This window comes from Somniosus microcephalus, chromosome 7, assembly GCF_052327205.1.
Source record: "Somniosus microcephalus isolate GS21.2 chromosome 7, FLI_Smic_1.0, whole genome shotgun sequence".
Taxonomy (NCBI): Eukaryota; Metazoa; Chordata; class Chondrichthyes; order Squaliformes; family Somniosidae; genus Somniosus; species Somniosus microcephalus.
Window position 1 is genome coordinate 201,411,538 of NC_140993.1, and position 24,375 is coordinate 201,435,912.

Genomic DNA, 24,375 nt, shown 5'->3' on the forward strand with positions numbered 1-24,375 from the left:
CCAGCTTTCTGCAAGAGCACTTCAGCTAGTCCCACTCCCCCGCCCTTTCCCCGTATCCCTGCAAAGTTTTTTCCTTCAGGTACTTATCAAATTCCCTTTTGAAAGACACAATTGAATCTACCTCCACTATTTCAGGCAGTGCATTCCAGTTCCTAACCACTCGCTGCGTAAAAAAGTGTTTCCTCATGTCGCCTTTGGTTCTTTTGCCAATCTCCTTAAATCTGTGTCCTCTGGTTTTCGACCCTTCTGCCAATGGGAACAGTTTCTCTCTATCTACTCTGTCTAGACCCCTCATGATTTTAAACACCTTTATCAAATCTCCTCTCAACCTTCTCTGCTCTAAGGAGAACAACCCTAACTTCCCTAGTGTATCCACGTAACTGAAGTCCCTGCCCCCATCTTTTTTTCCAATTTTTTTCTCTTTCTCACATGGCAGCTGTCTTTCATTCTGCCAGTGCCATTTACACTTCATCTCGAGCCATCTTTTGTTTCTTAACTTGTCCCATTACCATCTCCTTTTGCCTTGCACCATCATCCCTTTTGTCTCTTAATCTCTCCTGCCTTCCATCCTATCACAGACCTTCCCTTTTGTTCTTTCCTCCCCTCCCCCTTTCCCTGCCCCTACACTTGCTTAAAAAATTGTTCTATCTCCATCTTTTTCCAGTTCTGACGAAGGGTCATCGACCTGAAACGTTAACGCTGTTTCTCTCTCCACAGATGCTGCCTGACCTGCTGAGTATTTCCAACATTTTCTGTTTTTATTTTATAACTGAAGTCCCTCATCCCTGGAATAATTCTCGTAAATCTTTTCTGCACCCTCTCTAAGGCCTTTACATCCTTCCTATAGTGTGGTGCCCAGAATTGGACACAATACTCCAGTTGAGGCCAAACCAATGTTTTATAAAGGTTTATCATAACTTCCTTGCTTTTGTACTCTATGCCTCTGTTTATGAAGCCCAGTATCCTGTATGCTTTTTTAACCGCTTTCTCAACCTTCAATGATTTGTGCACATATACCCCCAGGTCTTTCTGTTCATGCACCCCCTTTAGGATTGTGCTCTTTAGTTTATATTGGCTTTCCTCGTTCTTCCTACCAAAATGTATCACTTCGCACTTTTTTGCGTTAAATTTCATCTGCCACGTGTCCGCCCATCTCACCAGCCTGTCTATGTCTCCCTGAAGTCTATCACTACCCTCCTCACTGTTCACTATACTTCCAAGTTTTGTGTCCACTGCAAATTTTGAAACTGTGCCCTGTACTCCCAAGTCGAAGTCATTAATATATATCAAGAAAAGCAGTGGTCCTAGTACCGACCCCTAGGGAACACCACTGTATACCTTCCTCCAGTCCAAAAAACAACCATTCACCACTACGCTCTGTTTCCTGTCACTCAGCCAATTTTGTATCCATGCTGCCACTGTCCCTTTTATTCCATAGGCTTCAACTTCGCTGGGAAAGCCTATTATGTGGCACTTTATCAAACGCTTTTTGGAAGTCCATATACACCACGTCAACAGCATTGCCCTTCTCAACCCTCTGTGTTACCTCATCAAAAAACTCATTTAAACAACTAACAGGAGGATGAGGCTCCATGAACATCCCCATCCTCAATGGTGGAGGAGCCCAGCACGCAAGTGCAAAAGACAAGGCTGAAACGTTCACAACCATCTTCAGCCAGAAGTACCAAGTCAATGAACCATCTTGAACTCCTCCTGAGGTCCCCACCATCACAGAAGCCAGTCGTCCGCCAATTTGATTCACTCCACGTGATCTCAAGAAACGGCTGAACGCCCTGGATACAGCAAAGGCTATGGGCCCCGACAACATCCTGGCTGTTGTGCTGAAGACTTGTGCTCCAGAACTAGCTGCGCCTCCAGCCAAGCTGTTCCAGTACAGCTACAACACTGGCAACTACCCGACAATGTGGAAAATTGCCCAGTTATGTCCTGTCAACAAAAAGCAGGACAAATCCAATCCAGCCAATTACTGCCCCATCAGTCTACTCTCAATCATCAGCAAAGTGATGGAAGGTTTTGTCGACAGTGCTATCAAGTGGAACTTACTCACCAATAACCTGTTCACCGATGTTCAGTTTGGGTTCCGCCATGACCACTCGGCTCCAGACATCATTATAGCCTTGGTCCAAACATGGAGAAAAGAGCTGGATTCTGGAGATGATGTGAGAGTGACTGCCCTTGACATCAAGGCAGTATTTGATCGAGTGTGGCATCAAGGAACCCCAGTAAAACTGAAGTCAATGGGAATCAGGGAAATACTCTCCACTAGCTGGTTAGCACAAAGGAAGATGGTTGTTGGAGGCCAATCATCTCGGCCCCAGGAGATCGCTGCAGGAGTTCCTCAGGGCAGTGTCCTAGGCGCAACCATCTTCAGCTGCTTTACCTTCCCTCCATCATAAGGACAGGAGTGGGGATGTTCGCTGATGATTGCACAGTGTTCAGTTCCATTCGCAACTCCTCAGATACTGAAGCAGTCCATACCTGCATGCAGCAAGATCTGGACAACGTTCAGGCTTGGGCTGATAATTGTCAAGTAACATTCACGCCACAGAAGTACCAGGCAATGACTATCTCCAACAAGAGAGAGTTTAACCACAGCCCCTTGACATTCAATGGCATTACCATTGTCAAATCTCCCACCATCAACATCATGGGGGTCACCATTGATCAGAAAATTACTAGACCAGCCACATAAATACTGTGGCTACAAGAGCAGATCAGAGACTGGGTATTCTGCGGCGAGTGACTCGCCTCCTGACTCCCCAAAGCCTTTCCACCATCTACAAGGCGCAAGTCAAGAGTGTGATGCTCTCCACTTGCCTGGATGAGTGCAGCTCCAACAACACTCCAGAAGCTCAACACCATCCAGGACAAAGCAGCCCGCTTGATTGGCACCCCATCCACCACCTTAAACATTCACTCCCTCCACCACCGGCGCACTGTGTACCTTCTATAAGATGCACTGCAGCAACTCGTCAATGCTTCTTCGAAAGCACCTCCCAGACCCGCAACCTCTACCACCTAGAAGGACAGGGACAAGGGCAGTCGGTGCATGGGAACACCATCACCTCCAAGTCATACACATCCTGACTTGGAAATATATCACCGTTCCTTCATCGTCGCTGGGTCAAAATCCTGGAACTCCTTCCCTCACAGCACTGTGGGAGTACCTTCACCACATGGACTGCAGCGGTTCAAGATGGTGGTTCACCACCACCTTCTCAAGGGCAAGTGGGGATGGGCAGTAAATGCTGACCTTGCCAGCAACGCCCACTTCCCAGGAACAATTTTTTTTTTTTTAAGTACTAAGCCATAAAGAAAACTAACGGAATACTGGGCACGAGGTATAGAATATAAAAGTTCAGATATGTGGTAAATCTATAAAACCTCACTAAGACCACAGTTGGAGCAACGTGTGCAGTTCAGGGCTCTACACTGTAGGAAGGATGTTGGGGACATCATGAAGTTACAGTGTAGATTCCCTAGGATGCTGCTTGGAATGTGGAAATATCAATACAAAGGAAGACTTGAAAAATTGGGGCTATTTCATTAGAACAGAGGAGATTACAGGGTTATTTGATAGAAGTGTTTAAAGTTATGAAGGGACAAGACAGAGTAAATGGAAACAAGCAAAATACTGTGGATGCTGGAAATCTGAAGTAAAAACAAAAAATGCCATAAATACTCAGCAGGTCAGGCAGCATCTGTGGCGAGATGACCTTTCAACAGAACTGGAAGATGTTGGATATGAACAGCTTTGAAGCAAGTTCAGAGGCAGGGAAAAGGGGCAGGAAAAGAACAAAAGGGAGAGATTTGTGATAGGATGGAGGGCAGGAGTGATTAAATAACAAGTAATGATGGTACAAGACTTAAATTAGACAAGTATAGAAACAAAAGATGGGTTCAGAGGAGGTGTAAATGGTTACAGCAGAATAGCGGAGGCAGAGGGAAGCATGGAAAATCTGATAGGAGAAGTTTCCTGTGGCCTGGGAATATGGCGGAAGAAAGGCAGACAGACCCTAGGGGCCACCCTGCTGGCTTGACAAAATACTTGGCTGTGGAGGCATTTTTGAGCAAGTAAATGGGTAAAAAAGTGCAGATTGTGTTTTTAAAAAGTAAAATAAAAAGTGTCAGTGGATCCCTTGTTATTGGTTTAAATACGAAAAACTTTCAGAAATGGTACAAATTGCCCTCAAACCAAACTGAGATTGCATATCTTCATAATTCAACCCCAACCAGCTTTGTAAAAGATTTCCAAATGCCATAATAATGTTTACTTTAATTGAATATGTTCTGATTTGTACAGATTTACGGTTTTGCTAAAAGCTACTGGGAGGTGAAAAGATCTCGACCCAAATTGAAGAAGCTAAAGAATCTTCTAATGGAAAACAAATATGAGGGACCTTCTAGTGAGAAAGAAAGATTTTCAAATTATCCGAAGGTATTGTCCACATATCGTTACTACTTTTTGGACTAATGTATTTTAACTCTGGATTTCTAACTAGAATATCTTGTTGATTTTACCCATCCCTCAACCCAGCGATGCTGAGGCCAATTGTAGCGGGCTTAATGCTGCCCAGTTTGAGATCAGCTAACTCAACCCAGACCATGGGCTAAACCTGGGACCCTCCTGGACTGTATGGGGACAAACCTGCTGAGCCATCGAGGGTGACGTGTTGATCTTCAGTCATATGTGCCAAAGCTCCATAACTTGGAACTTCCTCACAAGCCAAAGATTATCTACAACATGGAAAATAATAATCACATTTTCGTGCTTACAATAAAGTTAATATTATAATCGAGGGTCCTTGTGAGATATAATCTTATTGGAAGGTGTCAATCCTCATTCCAAGCCCCTCTCCTCCACGCTCAAAATCTGCCTGGGACCAATGCCACTATTGGTTTGATGGGTAGGCAGGTGATCAGCTCTCCGGCTCTGTTAGTGAACCGTTAGGCGGCAAAAGGGTAGAGAGAGAGAGCAATCTATAAGATGATTCTTTCTTTGATTTTTGAGCTGCACTCAGTGCCACTTTACAGCAACACTCCAACTCCTGAGATAATTAAAACTGCATCTGTGGAGTCAATATTTTTCTTATCCATAATTTAGTAAATTTATAATCTGTTATGATTGTCTTTTGATTGGTATTGCTCTTTTCTTTGTGTTGCAGTATACAAAGGAGGATTTAATGGAAAGTATTCAAGCCAGTGAATGGGAAATAATGCAGCAGTTACAGCTGATACATGCATACAGGATTGAAGGTAAATTGGAAGAGTGGAGCGTGACACACAAGGGTGAATTTCCATGGGGGGAGTTCTGCTCGTCTGCCGTAACTTCGACATAGAGCTGTGAAAAACGGTGTAAATGCTGTTTTTCCTATGTCTATTCGCTCCTGCGTTGAACTTCCGGTGGATCAGTGTGCGAAACCCCTGCACAAATCCAACCTTGGTGTCTCCAAATCACCACTTTAAAAATAAGATGCCAAGCCCTCTGCTCACCCAGTAGGTAAACACAGTATCTTCTTCTTAGGCAGTCCCTCGGAACCGAGGATGACTTGCTTCCACACTAAAAATGAGTTCTCAGGTGACTGATGAGTCCAACGCGGGACCTACAGTCTCTGTCACAGGTGGGGCAGACGGTGGTTGAAGGGGCGGGTGGGTGGGGTGCTTGGGTTGACTTGCGCTGCTTGCGCTTGGCTTCCACTTGCTCCCGGCGAAGAGACTCGAGGTGTTTGGCGCCTTCCCAGATGCTCCTCCTCCACTTTGTGCTGTCTTCGGCCAGGGATTCCCAGGTGTCAGTGGGGATGTTGCACTTTTTCAAGGAGGCTTTGAGGGTGTCCTTGAAGCATTTCCTCTGCTCACCTAGGGCTCTCTTGCTCCGAGTAGAGCGCTTGTTTTGGGAGTCTTGTATTGGGCATGCGGACAATGTGACCCATCCATCGGTGCTGATCAAGCGTGATCAAAGCTTCGATGTTGGCCTGAGCGAGAACACTGATGTTGGTGCGCCTATCCTGCCGATGGATTTGCAGGATCTTGCGGAGGCAGCGTTGGTGGTACCTCTCCAGTGCTTTGAGGTGCCTGCTGTACATGGTCCATGTCTCTGAGTGAGCTTGCGTCTGCGCTCACTCTGAGGTTGAACTCCAAACCATCGTCAACACCTTCACCGAAGCGTACGAGAGCATGGGCCTTACACTAAACATCCGTAAGACAAAGGTCCTCTACCAACCTGCCCCCGCCACACAGTACTGCCCCCCGATTATCAAAACCCACGACAAGGCCTTGGACAACGTGGACCACTTTCCATACCTCTGGAGCCTACTGTCAACAAGGGCAGACGTCAATGACAAAGTCCAACACCGCCTTCAGTGTGCCAGTGCAGCCTGTGGTCGCCTGAGGAAGAGTGTTTGAAGACCAGGACCACAAATTCGGCACTAAGCTCGTGGTCTACAGAGCAGCAGTGATACCTGCCTTGCTGTATGCCTCAAACACAGTACAGGAAACCACCGGCAAAAATCAGGAGCCGTTTTAGGTTTTTTTTCTTTTCGTTGATTTTTTTTCACCAGTCAGGCTCTGCAAGGTCTCGCTGAAGCTGTTGCTAAGCTACAGAGACGCTTGCAAGGTATGGCCGACTGTTTAGAAGCACAGGGTTTGTTGCCAGATACGGAGCTCAAAATCTCTGTATGTTTCAACATTAGCGCTGGTTTGTCCGGCAGTTTTGATGGGACGGCAACAGCTCGGTCCCGTCGGTGCCAGATAGCACAAAGTTTCCTGTATAGTGCTAAGCTGTCGACACCAGTAGGTCCCAGGTTCACATCTTCATAGTTTCCATTGTCCAGCCAATTCATTTCAGTCCACTTGACAGCTGAGTGTGCTGGACACAGCAAAGGCTATGGGCCTTTGACAACATCCTAGCTATGCTGCTGAAGACCTGTGTATCAAGAGTAGCACCGATGACTCCGTTGATAATTGCACTGCATGGTGTATTACTGAACCATCGAGACTGCAAAGGTCCCAGATTCAATCTGTTGTCTGTCGAGGTTAGGTAATCTCAGCTGGGCCAACAGTGGGGGTGCTAGGGGAGAAGTTAGCCAAGGGCGCCTCTTCTGGTCACTCTTCAGTGATTCCTGCTGGAAAGTGCATGTGTGTGGATGTTGGATGAGAAGAGAATTGGCAGTGTTGTTCCACTCCCCACAGTAGAATAACCAGCCAATGTTCACTAGGCTTGTATATGAAGAATGCTCACTTGGGTGAGTGGCTGGAAAGCTGCTCTTGTTTTTGGAACTGTACCCAAGTATGAGTTGCTAACTTTTAGACAGGACTGATTAGGGGATCAAACTGTGAAACAAAAACTCAGCATAATGCATCTCAGAGATCAGATGATGTTGATAAACTGAGCTTTGTAATCATGGTTTGAGGTCATCTGATTCTCCCTGTAGTACTGTATATTCAGTGATGAATGTTGAAGCCTTTAATCCTGCCTAACAGAAACATTAACCTTCAGTTGTTTGGTCACAGCGTGTGACATTCAGTTGTTTGGTCACAGTGTGTGACATTCAGTTGTTTGGTCACAGTGTGTGACATTCAGTTGTTTGGTCACAGTGTGTGACATTCAACTGACAGTTCTATACAAGGAATAATTATGTTCAATGCATAAACAAGTCCTGGTATGACCCTTCTGTCAGTCAAGTGATTACATTGCTGAAGATTATTAGAATGTCTTGGTACCTCATGGACCCACTGTCTGCTTGTTGGCCATAATACCTTCTGTAAGGTTATGACCGATTTCATCTTAAATAGATTATTTTATGTAAAATATATTGTTTCAAGAGTAATGTAAGGGACCTGAGATTACCTTGATTAACTGCTTGAACTTTGCTGTTTTTGTTTGACGTCTGAGCTCTCTGGTTTATGTGATTCTGTATGCAGATGTTCATCACTGTTGTAGCACCCCCGGGTATATGTTTCATTGGTGAGTTAAGTTTGCCTGGAAAAAGCTGAATACCCACTGATGTGCCTCATTTAGTTGAAATCTGAATAGAATGGTGTCTGTTACTGCTAGCAAGCCAGAATATCAGTCACAAGTTTGTGACTAAAATAGCAAGCTGTACACTTATGTCTTCACGGAGGAATCATCTGTTTTTATACTTCCCATATCCTTCCTTCCCCAATTTAGGGTACTGGAGAATTCTGGAATTTGATTATGAAATGAAGCTCCTGAGCCACGTGACCCAGTTGGTCGATTCAGAGTCTTGGTCTTTCAGTAACATTCCTCTAAATATTTGTTTACAAGAACTGGAACTTCTTGAACCAAGGTGAGTGACAGTTACGGTGCAAATAAACCATTGGTGATGATGGCTGAAACCAATTTTACTGTTGGTGAAAGATGATTTGTTTTTGGTTCTGGCGCGTCCATGAAATTTGGCACAGAATTTCAAGGCTGTGCTTCAGTTCATAGTGTAAAAAAATGCCTTGTCCTGCATCTGTTGTTCTTGGTTTTAATTGGGCAGTGTGGAACTTGTCGATGACTCATTGATTGTTGATAAGTGCGTGTGTATTTTATAGATGTATTTGATATTTTCTTTAAAAAAAAAATCACAGGGGGAGTCTTGAAAGTTAAAAACAGATAGTACTCATTTCTCCTAGCATGTTATAGTTGGAAAGGATACTGTTTAAACTCTTCCAATGCCAGTGACTCAAATTTCTATTTTAGTTGATCAATAAAGTCTCCTCTGGTATTGGAAGAGTTAACAGTTAAATATACAAAGAACAGCAGGGCGTATTCCTGGCTCACTCAATGGTATCCTCTTCATTGCATTGTGGAAATGGTGATTGCTTCACTGTTGATCTCAATGATCATTGCTGAGCTGTCATTAATTTTCCTTTCAGAACTTGTGACTTTCTACCAGCCCAAAGTTAAATGCTAGTGATTGTTTTGCTCAGATTGTTTCATTTAAACAACTGCACCTGCAACACTGATTAATAAAAGTCCTCAAAATTTTACAAATTTTAAGAGACTAATCATGAAATTGCAACTAAATGCAGGGTAACAAGTGATATTACTTAGCTGTAATGGTCGCATTCAGAATAAGAGGCCAAATTCTCACTCTATATGCAATAGAAACCCAGAGTAAATTGTCCCTTTTCCTTGTCCCCTTCCCCCCCCCCCCCCCCACCGCACTCCCCGCCACGCCATCTTCACCCTAACCCTGACAGTATGTTTAATATAAAGAACACTACGTGGCACTGCTAGGAACATGGAAATATAGGAACAGGAGTAGGCCATTCAGCCCCTCGAGCCTGTTCTGCCATTCAATTAGATCATAATTGATCTGCATCTTAATTCCATCTGCCCGCCTTGGTTCTGTAATGCTTACTATCCGTGCCTAACAAAAACCTATCAATCTCCGTTTTTAAATTTTCAATTGACCTAGCCTCAACAGCATTTTGGGGGGCATGGGGTGGGAATGGTTCCAGATTTCCACTACCCTTTGTGTAAAGAAGTGCTTCCTGACATCACCCTTGAACTGCCTAGCTCTAATTTTAAAGTTATACCCCCTTGTTCTGGACTCTCCCACCAGAGGAAATAGTTTCTCTCTATCTACTCTATATATTATCCTTTAATCACCTTAAGCCCCTCAATTCGATCACCCCTTAATCTTCTATACTCAAGGAAATGTAAGCTTAGTCTATGCAACCTGTCCTCATAATTTAACCCTTTTAACCTCTCTCGACCCTTCCACTGTCTCTAAATTGTCGGACTGCTTTTCCAACATCCAGTACTGGATGAGCAGAAATTTCCTCCAACTAAATACTGGGAAGACCGAAGGCATTATCTTCGGTCCTCGCCACAAACTCCATTCCCTAGCCATCGACTCCACCCTTCTCCCTAGCAACTGTCTGAGGACTGTTCGCAATCGTGGTGTCGTATTTGACTCCAAGGTGAGCTTCCGACCATATACTCGTGCCATCACTTCCACCTCCATAACATCACTGGCCTCCGCCCCTGTCTCAGCTCATTTGCTGCTGAAACCCTCATCCATGCCTTTGTTACTTCGAGACTTGACTATTCCAAAGCACTACGTTAAAAGGCACTATATAAATGCTAGTTGTTGCTGTTGTATCATTCAGGTGAATCTGCACTGCACCCTCTCTAAGACAATATATCCTTTCTGAGGTGCAGTGCCCAGAACTGAAGACTGTACTCCTGATGGGGTCTAACTAGAGCTTTATGTAACGATCATAACTTCTACTCCTTTTGTATTCCAGTCCCCTAGAGATAAAGGCCAACATTCAATTAGCCTTGGTATAAAGTGGTGGAGGGCATGGATGTTTAGCTAGTGGATGAAGTACTAAACACAAGGTCTGCTTTGTCCCGGATGGTGTTGAGTTTCTTGAGTGTTGTTGCAGCTGCAACCATCGAGGCAAGGGGAGAGATTTCTACATAATCCTGACTTGTATCCTGTAGGTAGTGGAAAAGCTGGGGTATCAGGAGGTGAGCCCCTCTAACATTAAAAGTTATAATGGTCTCTAGATATAGATTACTGTTATGCAAACAGACAAAGCTAATTAAAATAATTAGGAAAATAAAGATTAATATGTTTGTTTCAAGGATATTTTAAACTAAAAATAATGAGTGGAATAGTAATATCGATAGGTAAGCAGTGGAAAACATTTAAAGAAATATTCCAAAATTCTCAATATACATTCCATTGAGAAATAAAAACTCCACAAGAAAAGTGATCGCTTCGTGGCTTACAAAAGGAGTTAGGGATAGTATATTAGATTAAAAGAAGAGGCTTATAATGTTGCAAAGAATAGTACTAAGCCTGAGGGTTGGGAGAGCTTTAGAAACCAGCAAAGAATGACCAAAAAATTGATACGGGAGAAAATAGAATGAGAGTAAACTAGTAACAAATATAAAAACAGATTATAAGAGCTTCTACAAGTATGTAAAAAGGAAGAGAGTAGGAAAAGTAAATGTTGGTCCCTTAGAGGCTAAGTTGGAGAAATTATAATGGGGAGTAAGTAAATGGCAGAGACTTTAAACAAATATTTTGTATCTGTCTTCACAGTAGAAGACACAAAAGGCAGATTAAATATAGTGCGGAACCAAGGGGCTAATGAGACTGAGGAACTTGAAGTAATTAAGGTGTAGAGATGCCGGTGTTGGACTGGGGTGGACAAATGTAAGAAGTCACACAACACCAGGTTATAGTCCAACAGTTTTATTTGAAATCACAAGCTTTCGGAGCGCTGCTCCTTCGTCAGGTGAAGTGGAGAGATGCATAAAGACACAGCTTATATAGTCAGAGAATAATGCCAGATGATTACAGGTAATCTTTCTAACTGTCATTTATCACACCTCGGCAGAGAGATAATCACAGCAATCAAAGGTGTGAATGGTGTCCAAACAGGTTAGTCAGGAAAACATTACATCAAAGAACAATGAGGTGGGGTCACAAGGGGTCAAATGTTGCAGATGCTGGGGTCTGTATGAAAAACAAAAAACAGACAAAAAACTTTTTTTGCTGGAAATCACAGCAGGTCCGGCCGCATCTGTGCAGAGAGAACAAGCCAACGATGACTGGAGTCTGGATGACCCTACGTCAGGTGGGGTTACATGTAGCGTGATACGAACCCAAGATCCCGGTTGAGGCCGTCCTCATGGGTGCGGAACTTGGCTAGACCATGCAGACACCAACAACAGATGAACGGACACCGCGCAACAATCGCCAGGCATGAGTGTTCCCTCCCAGTCGGGGAACACTTCAGCAGTCAAGGACATTCAGCCTCCGATCTTTGGGTAAGCATTCTCCAAGGCGGCCTTCGAGACACACGACAACGCAAAATCGTAGAGCAGAAACTGATAGCCAAGTTCCGCACCCATGAGGACGGCCTCAACCGGGATCTTGGGTTCATGTCAAACATGACTTCCCCTTCATGAAACCATGCTGAGTTTGTCCTATTAAATTATGTTTATCCAAATGTCCCGTTACTGTCTCCTTAATAATGGACTCTAACATTTTACCAACCACAGATGTTAGGCTAACAGGTCTATAGTTTCCAGCCTTCTGCCTACTACCCTTTTTAAATAAGGGGGTTACATTAGCAGTTTTCCAGTCTGCCGGGGCCTTTGCTGATTCCAGGGAGTTTTGGAAAATTATTACCAATGCATCCACAATCCCTACTGCCACTTCCCTCAAGACCCTAGGATGTAAGCCATCAGGTCCAGGTGATTTATCTGCCTTGAGTCCCATTATTTTACCGAGTACCACTTCCTTAGTGATTTTGATCGTGTTTAGCTCCTCCCCCCCTTTAGACCCCTGTTTGTCCAGTGTTGGGATATTCTTAGTGTCTTCTACTGTAAAGACTGATACAAAATATTCATTCAGTGTTTTTGCCATCTCCATATTTCCCACCATTAATTTCCCGGTCTCATCCTCTAAGGGACCAACATTTACTTTAGCCACCCTTTTTCTTTTTATATAACTATAAAAACTCTTACTATCTGTTTTTATATTTTTTGCTAATTTACTTTCATAATCTATCTTCCCTTTCTTAATCAATCTTTTTGTTACTTTTTGCTGTCTTTTAAAGTTTTCCCAATCCTCTATCCTCCCATTAGATTTGGCTACCTTATATGCCCTTGTTTTTAGTCGAATACTATCCTTAATTTCTTTACTTAGCCACGGATGGCTGTCTTTTCTTTTACACCCTTTTCTTCTCAGTGGAATATATATTTTTTGGAAGTTGTAAAATAACTCCTTAAATGTACACCACTGATCATGTATCGTCTTACACTTCAATCTATTTTCCCAATCCACTCTACTCAATTCCGCTCTCATACCTTCATAGTCTCCTTTATTCAAGCTTAGCACGCTTGTTTGAGATCCAACCTTCTCACCCTCTAATTGAATATGGAATTCAACCATGTTATGGTCACTCATTCCAAGGGGATCCTTTACTAGGACATTTTAAATTAATCCTGTCTCGTTACACAGGACCAGATCTAAGGTTGCTTGCCCCCTGGTCGGCTCAGTTACATACTGCTCAAGAAACCCATCCCTAATACACTCAATGAACTCATCCTCAAGGCAGCCCTGCCCAATTTGATTTGTCCAATTAATTTGATAGTTAAAATCCCCCATAATTATAGATGTTCCCTTATTACAAGCCTCAACTATTTCCTGATTGATACTCTGTCCAACAGAGTTGCAACTGTTCGGAGGCCTATAGACTACGCCCCCTTATTATTCCTTACCTCCACCCAAACTGTTTCATTATCCTGATCTTTTGACCCAATATCATTTCTCTGTATTGCAGTGATTCCTTCCTTTATTAACATAGCCACCCCACCTCCCCTTCCTTCCTGCCTGTCCTTCCTGATCGTTAAATAACCTGGTATGTTTAATTCCCAGGCATTGTCACCCTGCAGCCATGTTTCTGTAATGGCCACAAGATCATACCCATATGTAGTTATTTGTGCCATTAACTCGTCTATTTTGTTACGAATGCTACGTGCTTTCAGATAGAGAACTTTCAAATATGTTTTGTGACACTTAGTTCCTGCTTTTGCCCTTTTTATTACTTTACTTTTTACTCCATACCTCCTGCCCCTTCCTGACACGCTCTGGTTTTCAATTTCCCCACTGCTACCTAAGTCTATGACCTTCTCTGTTGTCATTTTTATTATTTGCTCTCTAGGAACCTCCCTCCCACTAGTTTATTTAAAGCCCTCTCTACAGCCCTAGTTATATGATCCGCCAGGACTCTAGTCCCAGCACTGGCCAAGTGAAGCCCGTCCCATAAGGAGAGATCGAGTAGATTGGGCCTATACTCTCTGGAGTTTAGAAGAATGAGAGGTGATCTCATTGAAACATACAAGATTCTGAAGGGGATTGACAGGGTAGATGCTGAGAGGTTGTTTCCTCTGGCTGGAGAGTCTAGAACTAGAGGGCATAGTCTCAGCATAAGGGGTAGGCCATTTAAGACTGAGATGAGGATAAATTTCTTCACTCAGAGGGTTGCGAATCTTTGGAATTCTCTACCCCAAAGTGCTGTGAATTGTGAATCGTTGATTATATTCAAGGATGAGATAGATAGATTTTTGGTCTTCAGGGGAATCCAGGGATATGGAGATCAGGCGGGAAAGTGGAGTTGAGGTCGAAGGTCAGCCATGATCTTATTGAATGACAGAACCGGCTCAAGGGGCCGTATGGCCTACTTCTGCTCCTAATTCTCAAGTTCTTATGTTCTTATGAGTTGGTTAAGCCAGCATCTAGCTGGGCCATACAGTCCACATACATGCTTTGTTCACTACCTAGTCTGTGCTGAATTGGCTGATTTCAGCCAAGCGTTACAGCAAGTGACCTTTGAGCCAGACAGGAGGGCAAAATTGACCAGCAGATTATCCACTTCTGATTGTTATGCAGTGAACCTTGTAGGAACTGTGGGAGCAATTTTATCCTGACTCGCCTGGCGGGGAAACTGACGGGATCGGGTGCAAGGCTGGTTTTACACCTCGCCCGATTTTACTCTCCATTGGGTAATATCGGTGGGGGTGTAAATCCAGCATTCCACCCGGTCCTGTCAGTTTCCCGCCAGGCCAGTTAAGCTGAAATGATCCCGTGTGACGGAGAACATTGGGCGACACCAGGATCAGGCTTGCTGTGCTGCCACTTGGGTAGAATAGCCTGCTAACTCTCATGTAGGCTCACAGATAAAGGTGGTAGCTTGGATGAGGTGGGGGGAGCAGGACTGAGGAAATTAGTCGGAAAGAGGAGGCTGATTAAGTCAAATCTAGTCATTCTTTTTTAACTGAATTCAGAAGATAAAATCTTGGCACGCTAAGAAGAAGCTTCTTGAGCAGTGCTGTTTATGACGTCGTACTTGTTTCTACCTGTTCCATTCCATTAACCTTTTAAATTATTTTGTGTACTTGTCCACTAGCTTTTAGGACCCCTAAATCTCTCTGCTCCTCCACCGATCTTAGCTTCTCTCCATTTAGAAAATACTCTGATCTATCTTTCTTGGGTCCAAAGTGGATGACCTCACACTGAATTTAATTGCACACAGAACACCTATATATTGAGATTCACAGACTCAAAGTTGCACCGCTGTTAGAATTGAAACTTTGTTGGATGATGTGGTGACATAACATGGGTGGCTCAGCTCCACAGGTGTGGAGGAAGAAGAGTGGAAGAGCAATAGTGGTAGGGGATTCGATAGTCAGGGGAATAGACAGGTATTTCTGCGGCTGCAGACGTGACTCCAGGATGGTATGTTGCTTCCCTGGTGCCAGGGTCAAAGATGTCACTGAACAGCTGCAGGACATTCTGAGGGAGGAGGGTGAACAGCCAGAGGTCGTGGTCCACATCGGTACCAATGACATAGGTAGAAAGAGGGATGAGGTCCTGCAGGCAGGTTTTAGGGAGCTAGGAAAGAGATTAAAAAGCTGGACCTCAAAGGTAGTAATCTCCGGATTACTCCCGGTGCCATGTGCTAGTGAGTACAGAAACAGGCGGCTAGAGCAGATGAATGCATGGCTGGAGAGATGGTGCAGGGGGGAGGGCTTTAGATTCCTGAGGCGTTGGGACTGTTTCTGGGGGGAGGTGGGACCTGTACAAGCCGGATAGGTTGCACCTCAACAGGACTGGAACCAATATCCTCGCGGCGGGGTTTGCTCGTGCTGTTGGGGAGGGTTTAAACTAGCTTGGCAGGGGGATGGGAACCTGAGCGTGGATTCAGAAGGGAGAGAAGCAAAGCTGGAAATAGAAGGCAGAAAATTAGTAAGTGAGTTTGGTAGGCAGAGGAGACAAAAGCTAGAAAATAGACAACAAGGAAGTTTGGCAGTGCTAAATGGTATATACTTCAATGCAAGGAGTCTAGGGAATAAAGCAGATGAGCTGAGGGTACAGATAGACACATGGGAGTATGATATTATAGGTATTACTGAGACATGGCTGAAAGAAGGGCAGGAATGGCAGCTCAACATTCCTGGTTACAGGGTTTTCAGACGAGATAGAGAGGGGGATAAAAAAGGATGGGGGGGGTCGCAATATTGATTAAAGAAACAACTACAGCTGTGAGGAGGGATGATATCTTGGAAGGATCATCAAATGAGGCCATATGGGTTGAACTAAAAAACAAAAAAGGGACAATCACACTGCTGGGAGTGTACTGTAGACCCCCAAACAGTCAGAGGGAGATAGAAGAGCAAATATGTAGGCAAATTTCTGAGATGTGCAAAAATAGGGCAGTAATAATAGGGGATTTTAACTTCCCTAATATTAACTGGGATAAAATGAATGTGAAGGGTATAGAGGGAGCAGAATTCTTAATGCATTTTAAGAACTTTTTTAGCCAGTACGTAGCAAGCCCAACAAGAGAGGGGGCGGTTTTGGACCTAGTTTTAGGGAATGAAGCTGGGCAGGTGGAAAGGGCATCAGTGGGAGAGCATATTGGTGGTAGTGATCATAATTCAGTTAGATTTAGGGTAGTTATGGAAAAGGAGAAGGATGGACCAGGAATAAAAGTTCTCAATTTGGGGAGAAGCTAATTTTACTAAGCTGAGAGGTGATTTAGACAAAGTGGGCTGGAGACAGAAACTTGAAGATAAATCAGTGTCAGAACAGTGGGAGGCATTCAAGGAGGAGGTAGTGAGGGTTCAGAGCAAGCATGTTCCCTTAAAGAAAAAAGGTGGAACTCCCAAATCCAGAGCGCCATGGATGTCAATGGGCATACAGGGAAGGATAAAGAAAAAAAGAGAAGCCTATGACAGATCCTGAGGACTCAATACTGCAGAAAGCCGACATGAGTATAGAAAGTGCAGGGGTGAAATCAAAAAGGAAATTAGGAAAGCAAAGAGAGGGCATGAAAAAATATTGGCAAGTAAAATCAAGGAAAACCCATAGATGTTTTATCAATACACTAGCTGAAGTGCCCGGCGGTGCCGAGGCTTTTTCGAGGGCATGTTGTTGTTGGAAGAGAGAGAGAGAGAGCGCGACTGGGGAGGAAGAGAGAGAGCGACTGGGGGGTAGAGAGAGAGAGACTGGGGGGTAGAGAGAGAGAGAGAGACTGGGGGGAAGAGAGGGAGGGGGGGGAAGGGAGGGCGGGGGGGAAGGGAGGGCGGGAAGGGGGGGGAAAGGGGGGGAAGGGAGGGCGGGAAGGGGGGGAAAGGGGGGGAAGGGAGGGCGGGGGGAAGGGAGGGAGGGCGGGGGGAAGCGAGTGGGGGGGAAGGGCGGGGGGGAAGGGAGTGGGGGGAAGGGAGGGAGGGCGGGGGGGAAGGGAGGGGGGAAGGGAGGGCGGGGGGGAAGGGAGGGCGGGAGGGGAAGGGAGGGCGGGCGGGGGGGGAAGGTGGGGGAGGTGGGGGGAAGGGAGGGCGGGGGGGAGGTGGGGGGAAGGGAGGGCGGGGGGGAGGGGAGGGCGGGGGGAAGGGGAGAGGGGGAGGGCGGGGGGAAGGGGAGAGGGGGGAGGGGAAGGGAGGGGAAGGGCGGGGGGGAGGGCGGGAGGAAGGGAGGACTTGAGGCTGAGAGACGGCCACGGCCACGCCCGGTTGCTGGGGTAACCCTGCCACGCCGACCCGCCCCGCACTCCCGAGAGCCCCGCTCTCCAAGCCGCCCCGCCCCGCACTCCCGAGAGCCCCGCTCTTCGAGCCTGCCCCGCACTCCCGAGAGCCCCGCTCTCCAAGCCCCAGCCGGCCCGCACTCCCGTTGCCGGGGTAACCCTTCCCGCTCACCAAGGCCGAGATCCCACTCTCGAGAGCCCCGCCCCCCCCCCCCCCCGAGCCGAGCGCGGAACAAAGTCTCACCTGCTCCTGCTGCGCGCGCACCCTGACCCTCGTGGCTGACGCCGTTGCCCCGGGTAACGTGACACCGGGGGGGGGTTGGTGAGGAGCTTAGCAGCAGCCCAGTTACCTAGCTCGGGCCTGGCTGGGCAAGAAAGGCCCAGGCTTTCAGGCCTAAGAAAAAAACGGGCAAAGGTAGGAAAAAGAATGTTCAGGTTAGATAAAATATTTACAAATGAGTGATTTATTTTAAAAGAATTTAATAAATTGAATTTTATTTTGCTGGACATGTATATTTGAAAAGAAAGACGCAGAAAGCAGGAAAAAGAATGGAAGCAAGATGGTGGCTACTCACCTCGGTTCAGAACGATAAGGCCCACCCACACACGCACCGATTGGTCGACCGTCAGGTCACCAAAGCGTAGGATTGGTCAATCGTCCCGTCACTCGACCGTAGGAGGGCCCGGCCGCACGCGGCAGCAATCCGCCGTACGATTGGTCGACCTTGAGGTCACTCTGTCGCCAATGAGCGGATAATGAGATGCTAATGAGCGGAATGTTGAAGGTTTTTGGGATACCGCGGGCGCGATTTTAGCCCGGCCGAAACGTAAATACGCTTAAAACCGTCTCGGAAGCGTAAGCTTTCTTTGGAGGTAACGCGCGCGTAGGTACGCCCTGTAACTTTCGAGCGCATAGCCCGACAGACGCACACGCGATGACAGACAGACGGACAGACAGACAGAAGGACCGATTTATATATATAATAGATAGATAGATAGATTAAGAGCAAGAGGATAACTAAAGTAAGAGGAGGGCCTATTGGGGACCATAAAGGTAACCTGTGTGTGGAAGCGGAAGACATGGGTATGGTTCTTAATGAATACTTTGCGTCTGTTTTCACAAAAGAGAGGGATGGTGCAGACATTGCAACCGGGGAGAAGTGTGAAATATTAGATGAAATAAACATAGTGAAAGAGGAAGTATTAAGGGGTTTTGTTTCTTTGAAAGTGGATAAATCCCCAGGCCCGGATGAAATGTATCCCAGACTGTTAAGAGAAGTAAGAGAGGAAATAGCAGAGGCTCTGACCATCATTTTCCAATCCTCTCTGGCTACAGGCGTGGTGCCAGAGGACTGGAGGACTGCTAATGCGGTACCGTTGTTTAAAAAGGGAGAGAAGGGTTAGACCGAGTAATTACAAGCCAGTCAGCCTAACCTCAGTGGTGGGAAAATTATTGGAAAAAGTTCTGAGGGACAGGATAAATCTTCATTTAGAAAGACACGGATTAATCAGGGACAGTCAGCATGGATTTGTTCAGGTAAAGTCGTGTCTGACTAACTTGATTGAGTTTTTTGAGGAGGTAGCAAGGAGGGTCGATGAGGGTAGTGCATTTGATGTAGTCTATATGGATTTTAACAAGGCTTTTGATAAGGTCCCACATGGCAGACTGGTCACGAAAGTAAAAGCTCATGGGATCCAAGGCAATGTAGCAAGTTGGATCCAAAATTGGCTCAGAGGCAGGAAACAAAGAGCAATGGTCGAAGGGTGTTTTTGTGACTGGAAGGCTGTTTCCAGTGGGGTTCCGCAGGGCTCAGAACTGGGTCCTTTGCTTTTTGTGGTATATATCAATGATTTGGACTTTAATGTAGGAAGTATGATTAAGAAGTTTGCAGATGATACAAAAATTGGCCGTGTGGTTGATCATGAAGCAGAAAGCTGCAGATTGCAGGAAGATATCAATGGACTGGTCAGGTGGGCAGAACAGTGGCAAATAGAATTCAATCAGAGAAGTGTGAGGTAATGCATTTGGGGAGGGCTAACAAGGCAAGGGAATACACTATAAATGGTAGGACACTGAAAAGTGCAGAAGATCAGAGGGACCTTGGAGTGCATGTCCACAGCTCCCTGAAGGTAGCAGGACAGGTAGATAAGGTGGTTAAGAAGGCATACGGGATACTTGCCTTTATTAGCCATGGCACAGAATATAAGAGCAGGGAGGTTATGCTTGAACTGTATAAAACACTAGTTAGGCCGCAGCTAGAACTGGTCACCACATTACAGGAAGGATGTGACTGCGCTAGAGAGGGTACAGAGGAGATTTACGAGTATGTTGTCTGGGCTGGGGAATTTTAGCTATGAAAAAAGATTGGATAGGCTGGGGTTGTTTTCTTTAGAACAGAGGAGGCTGAGGGGAGACCGAATTGAGGTGTATAAAATTATGAGCGGCCTAGATAGAGTGGATAGGAGGGACCTTTTTCCCTTAGCAGAAGGGTCAAAAACCAGGGGGCATAGATTTAAAGTAATTGGTCGGAGGTTTAGAGCGGATTTGAGGAGAAATGTTTTCACCCAGAGGGTGGTGGGGGTCTGGAACTCACTGCCTGAAAGGGTGGTAGAGGCAGAAACCCTAACCACATTTAAAAAGTACTTGGATATTCACTTGAAGTACTGTAACTTACAAGGCTACGGACCAAGTGCTGGAAACTGGGATTGGGGTGGATAGCTCTTTGTCAGCCGGCATGGACAAGATGGGCCGAATGGCCTCCCTCTGTGCTGTAAATTTCTATGATTCTATGAACACCTATACATTGAGATTCACAGACTCAAAGTTGCACAGCTGTTAGAATTGAAACTTTATTGGATGATGTGGTGACATAACATCTGTCATAGAGTCGTCGGACATGAGTTGGCAACTGTAATCCTTTGTGTGCAGAATTCCTGCTGGTTGCCAGTGAAGGACACTTGTACATTTCCTACCAGCTGGTTGCAGAATTATTTTGACTGAAGCCAGAGAGAAGCTTGCCCACCTGCCTGTATGGCTCCTGATTGTGCTTGGTCCAAAAACAATGAGAATGAGAAAAACGATTTTATTTAAAAATAAAGAAAGGGAAGTCTTATTTTTTTTTAAATATGCCTTCTATATAAATGCTTCTTGGTTGTATAAATTATCTGGTGATTCACTTCAACCATTAAATATAGAATTTATTTCTGCATTTTTTGAAATGCCTTCAATTTCAGTGTGCTTTCTTGAGCGGAGGTAACATCGAGATGTGTTTATTTTATATTAAATGAAGTCTTTGAAAAGTTTGTCTGTTTGCTTTTGTCTAAGGTAAAGGCCTTTTTGTTTAGTTGGAAATTATATAATCATTTCAAAGTATAGGGTACTGCAGCTAGACATTAGTATCACAAACATACAGGCTGGACTTTGATGCTAAATGCATCACTTTATCTTTGTTTTGTGTACATCCATGATAGTGGCAGTGCTTAAAATTCTATTCTACTATTGATGGCAGTTAGGGAAAATGCTAGTAACATGGGAGTAACTGAACAAATACATTGCCGATTCAGACATTCAAGCCCAATATAGTGGACTTTAGTTTTACAAATTGCAAATGTGCTATATAGTGCATGATTTTTTTAATTTCATACGGTCAAGGATGTAATTTGCAGAAAAACTATGCACTTTTACATTGACTTGTATAATTGCTAACCATTTTTGACAACAATGATTTTGCTTTGACAGTGAACACAGATGTTTGAATTAAACGTGTTTATATTCTCAATGGGTTAAATGTTCTCATTTCTTTGGAGTACATTCATTGTTAAGTGTTCTTGTCACATTGGCAAATATGAACTTCGACACGGACTCAAATGGGAAAGTATAATTGTAAATCTGGAATCTAAATATTTTTCTGTTTCTGAATGTGTCATCAGGCTGTATGATGCCCTTGGGGCTCAGCTGATCTTCAACCATTTGATCTTTGCTCTACTGCTGATTCAGTGGGCAAATGATGCAAACCAGAAAGATCTAGAATGGGACAGCAGTAGGAGCACTACAGATGTCCCCAGTGGCCTAGCCTAGGGAGGAGGAAAATCTAATGGGGTTCGTGCTCCTAGATGCTATGTAATGACTACTGGTGAAAAGTGCATGTGTGTAGACGTCAGTGAGGACAGGATTGGGAATCTGAGGGCCACCTCTTCGCGCCGCCGTCCCTGGCCTCCTGAGCCCCCCCCCCCCCCCCCCCCCCCGCGTTGTGCCGGCTGTGTCCCAGGAGCCCGGCACTTCTCCTCGGTGCCGGGCTCTTTTGCCGGCACTCGCGATCGCCGATCGCGCTGCAGCAGGCCCCTCCCCTTTAAGAAGGGGAGGAAGGCCTGCAGTACCGCAGCGCGCCATGCCGCAGCGTGTGGCGCTGCGGCACGTTGCGCTGCGATTTTCAGTTGCAGCGCCCCAAGAGGGATGCGGGGCGCCTCGAGTAGCGCTGCGCTTCCGTCTGGGGTGCTAAAACTGAATTTCCGGCGGGCGTTCGCGACTCCTTCCGGGGTGGTACTTCTGGCACCCTGGCGAGACTGGTGCCCCGTTTGGGGCGCCAGTGAATTTCTAGGCCTATATATTTGTATAGCATGATAATTTTAACATCTTGTAAAGAACATAGTTGTTTAACAATTTATTGGTGGCTTAGCCACCATGAAGAGCAATTGCTGGGAGTTGCTGAGAAATGTGGCCTAAAATATTGTGCCAAGTTACAGACAGAGTTTAATTAAATTATCTCACAAGATGAAATAAAAATGATTAAATGTCTCCATTTGTTAGTCTGCTTTCCCTCCTCCCAGCAGCTTGCACTATTTTTCACCTTGAGCCAGGCCTGGATGTATGTGTAAATCTTTCACCCTCTCCCTCCTTCCCACCTTTGGGGGAAATGGCAAGCACCTGCTTAACCCCCTCCCTTAGACAGCATGACTGAGATCAAGAAGTCTCTGTTGGGAATTGCAGGCATAAAGCAACATCCTAATACTCCGACATCATTCATTTCAGTGCCAAAGAAGATTTATTTCTTCCCCCACCCACCCCTGTAAATAAAAACATCTATATATAAATAAATGTAGGAATAAATACATAGGAAGGGCCATTCAGTCCCTCTTGCCTGTGTGACAAATAGCTTTTTTTAATCCATTGAACTTGAACACCTCTGCCCTCGCACGCCAAAGTGGAGTTTAAATAATTTGTGTGATAGCGATCTGCAAATTAATGGATGGGTTAGAGTAGGCTGTTTCTCCCTTGTAGATGCCAATTAAAAAACATTTTTTTCTCAGCTGTGTTACGTCCGTGTATAAGAAGACACAGACTGCGGAGAACGGTACAATAGGTGTTTACTCAACGTGGCTCAGACTGCAACTGATCTGTACAGATTACTACTCAGCATTATATACAGGTGTGGTCACTGCCGGTACTACTGTATACATGAGCTGTAAAAAGTAGTTCCCCCCTTAAAGGTACATACATTACAATTCCTCCCCATGTAGATTAACAGTACCATAACACTCATTTAACAATTAAATATCAAACTAATTACAATTAACACTTTTAACATGCAACATTAGCTGAAAATAGTCTATTTATATATTCAGTCTTTGAGGAGGCTTCCTGATCCTTTCTGGATAGCGCCTTTCCTGAGTGTCTTGCTCTTGGTGCGGAGGCGATTCTGGCCCCCTGTCGTCGGTTGGTTCATCAGCTTCTGATGCTACTGTTTCTGGGGTAGATGCTACCTGTACGTCGGGTTCATCACCAGGTACGTATGGGCGAGGCATGGGGTTGACTTGTTCCTGTGACTCTAGGATCTGGTCACCATGGCGTCTCACGATGCTCTCCCCAACGTCCACTGTGTACATTAGTGGGCCCTGCCGTGTGCATATCGTTCCTGGCTGCCATTTTTCTGTTCGGTAGTCGCGGGCCAAGACTGGTTGCCCTACATTGAAGCTCCTTGTTGGCTTCTCATGGATGTGCTGGAATTGCTTACTCTCAACATCTCTTCGTACGTTTGGTCTGAGCAAATCCAGGCGAGATCTTAACCTTCGGTTAAAGAACATCATGGCTGGGGCCTGGTTGGTGACTGCATGTGTCGCATTCCGGTAGGCGAACAGGAAATTGTCCACCTTGTGCTGCAGTGGAATGTTGTCATTGTACATAGCCTTTATTGTCTTCTTAAAGGTTTGTACGAACCTCTCAGCCAATCCATTTGTGGCTGGATGATAGGGGGCGGATGTGTAATGCCTTACCCCATTCTTTTTCAAGAACCTCCGGAACTCTTCGGACACAAACTGTGGTCCGTTGTCTGAGCAAATCTGTTCTGGCAAGCCATTCCTGGCAAAAATGGTCCGTAGGACTGCAATAGTTTTCTCCGTGGTGGTGGAGGACATTTTGATGACCTCAGGCCATTTCGAGTGTGCATCCACAGCTGTTAAAAACATTGAGTCCATGAATGGACCAGCAAAATCAATATGCACCCTTTGCCATGGAGATGAGGGCCACTCCCATGGGTGTAGAGGGGCCTGTGGTGGTGCATTTTGGACTTTCTGGCATCCTGAGCAGCTCTTGGTCAGGTCCTCGATTTGTTTATCGATTCCCGGCCACCACACATAAGCCCTGGCTAGGCTTTTCATTTTTACCCCTCCCAGATGACCCTCATGAAGCTCATTGAGCACTCTATCCCTTAACTTGGGTGGAATTACCACTCGGGATCCACACATCAAGGTCCCCCGGCACACTGACAGCTGTTCTCTCCTTGTCGAGAATGCTGGCAA

At 45.4% G+C, this 24,375-nt stretch overlaps 1 protein-coding gene across 1 annotated transcript in view; it reads left to right on the forward strand.

Moving 5' to 3' along the window:
• dscc1 (DNA replication and sister chromatid cohesion 1) overlaps nucleotides 1-24,375 on the forward strand; it is a 50,888-nt gene that overhangs the window by 9,103 nt on the left and 17,410 nt on the right. The window contains exons 3-5 of the mRNA XM_085993341.1: nucleotides 4,325-4,459; nucleotides 5,187-5,277; nucleotides 8,189-8,327. Of these exons, the coding sequence (XP_085849467.1) occupies nucleotides 4,325-4,459; nucleotides 5,187-5,277; nucleotides 8,189-8,327 (365 nt within the window). The remainder of the gene's footprint in view (nucleotides 1-4,324; nucleotides 4,460-5,186; nucleotides 5,278-8,188; nucleotides 8,328-24,375) is intronic.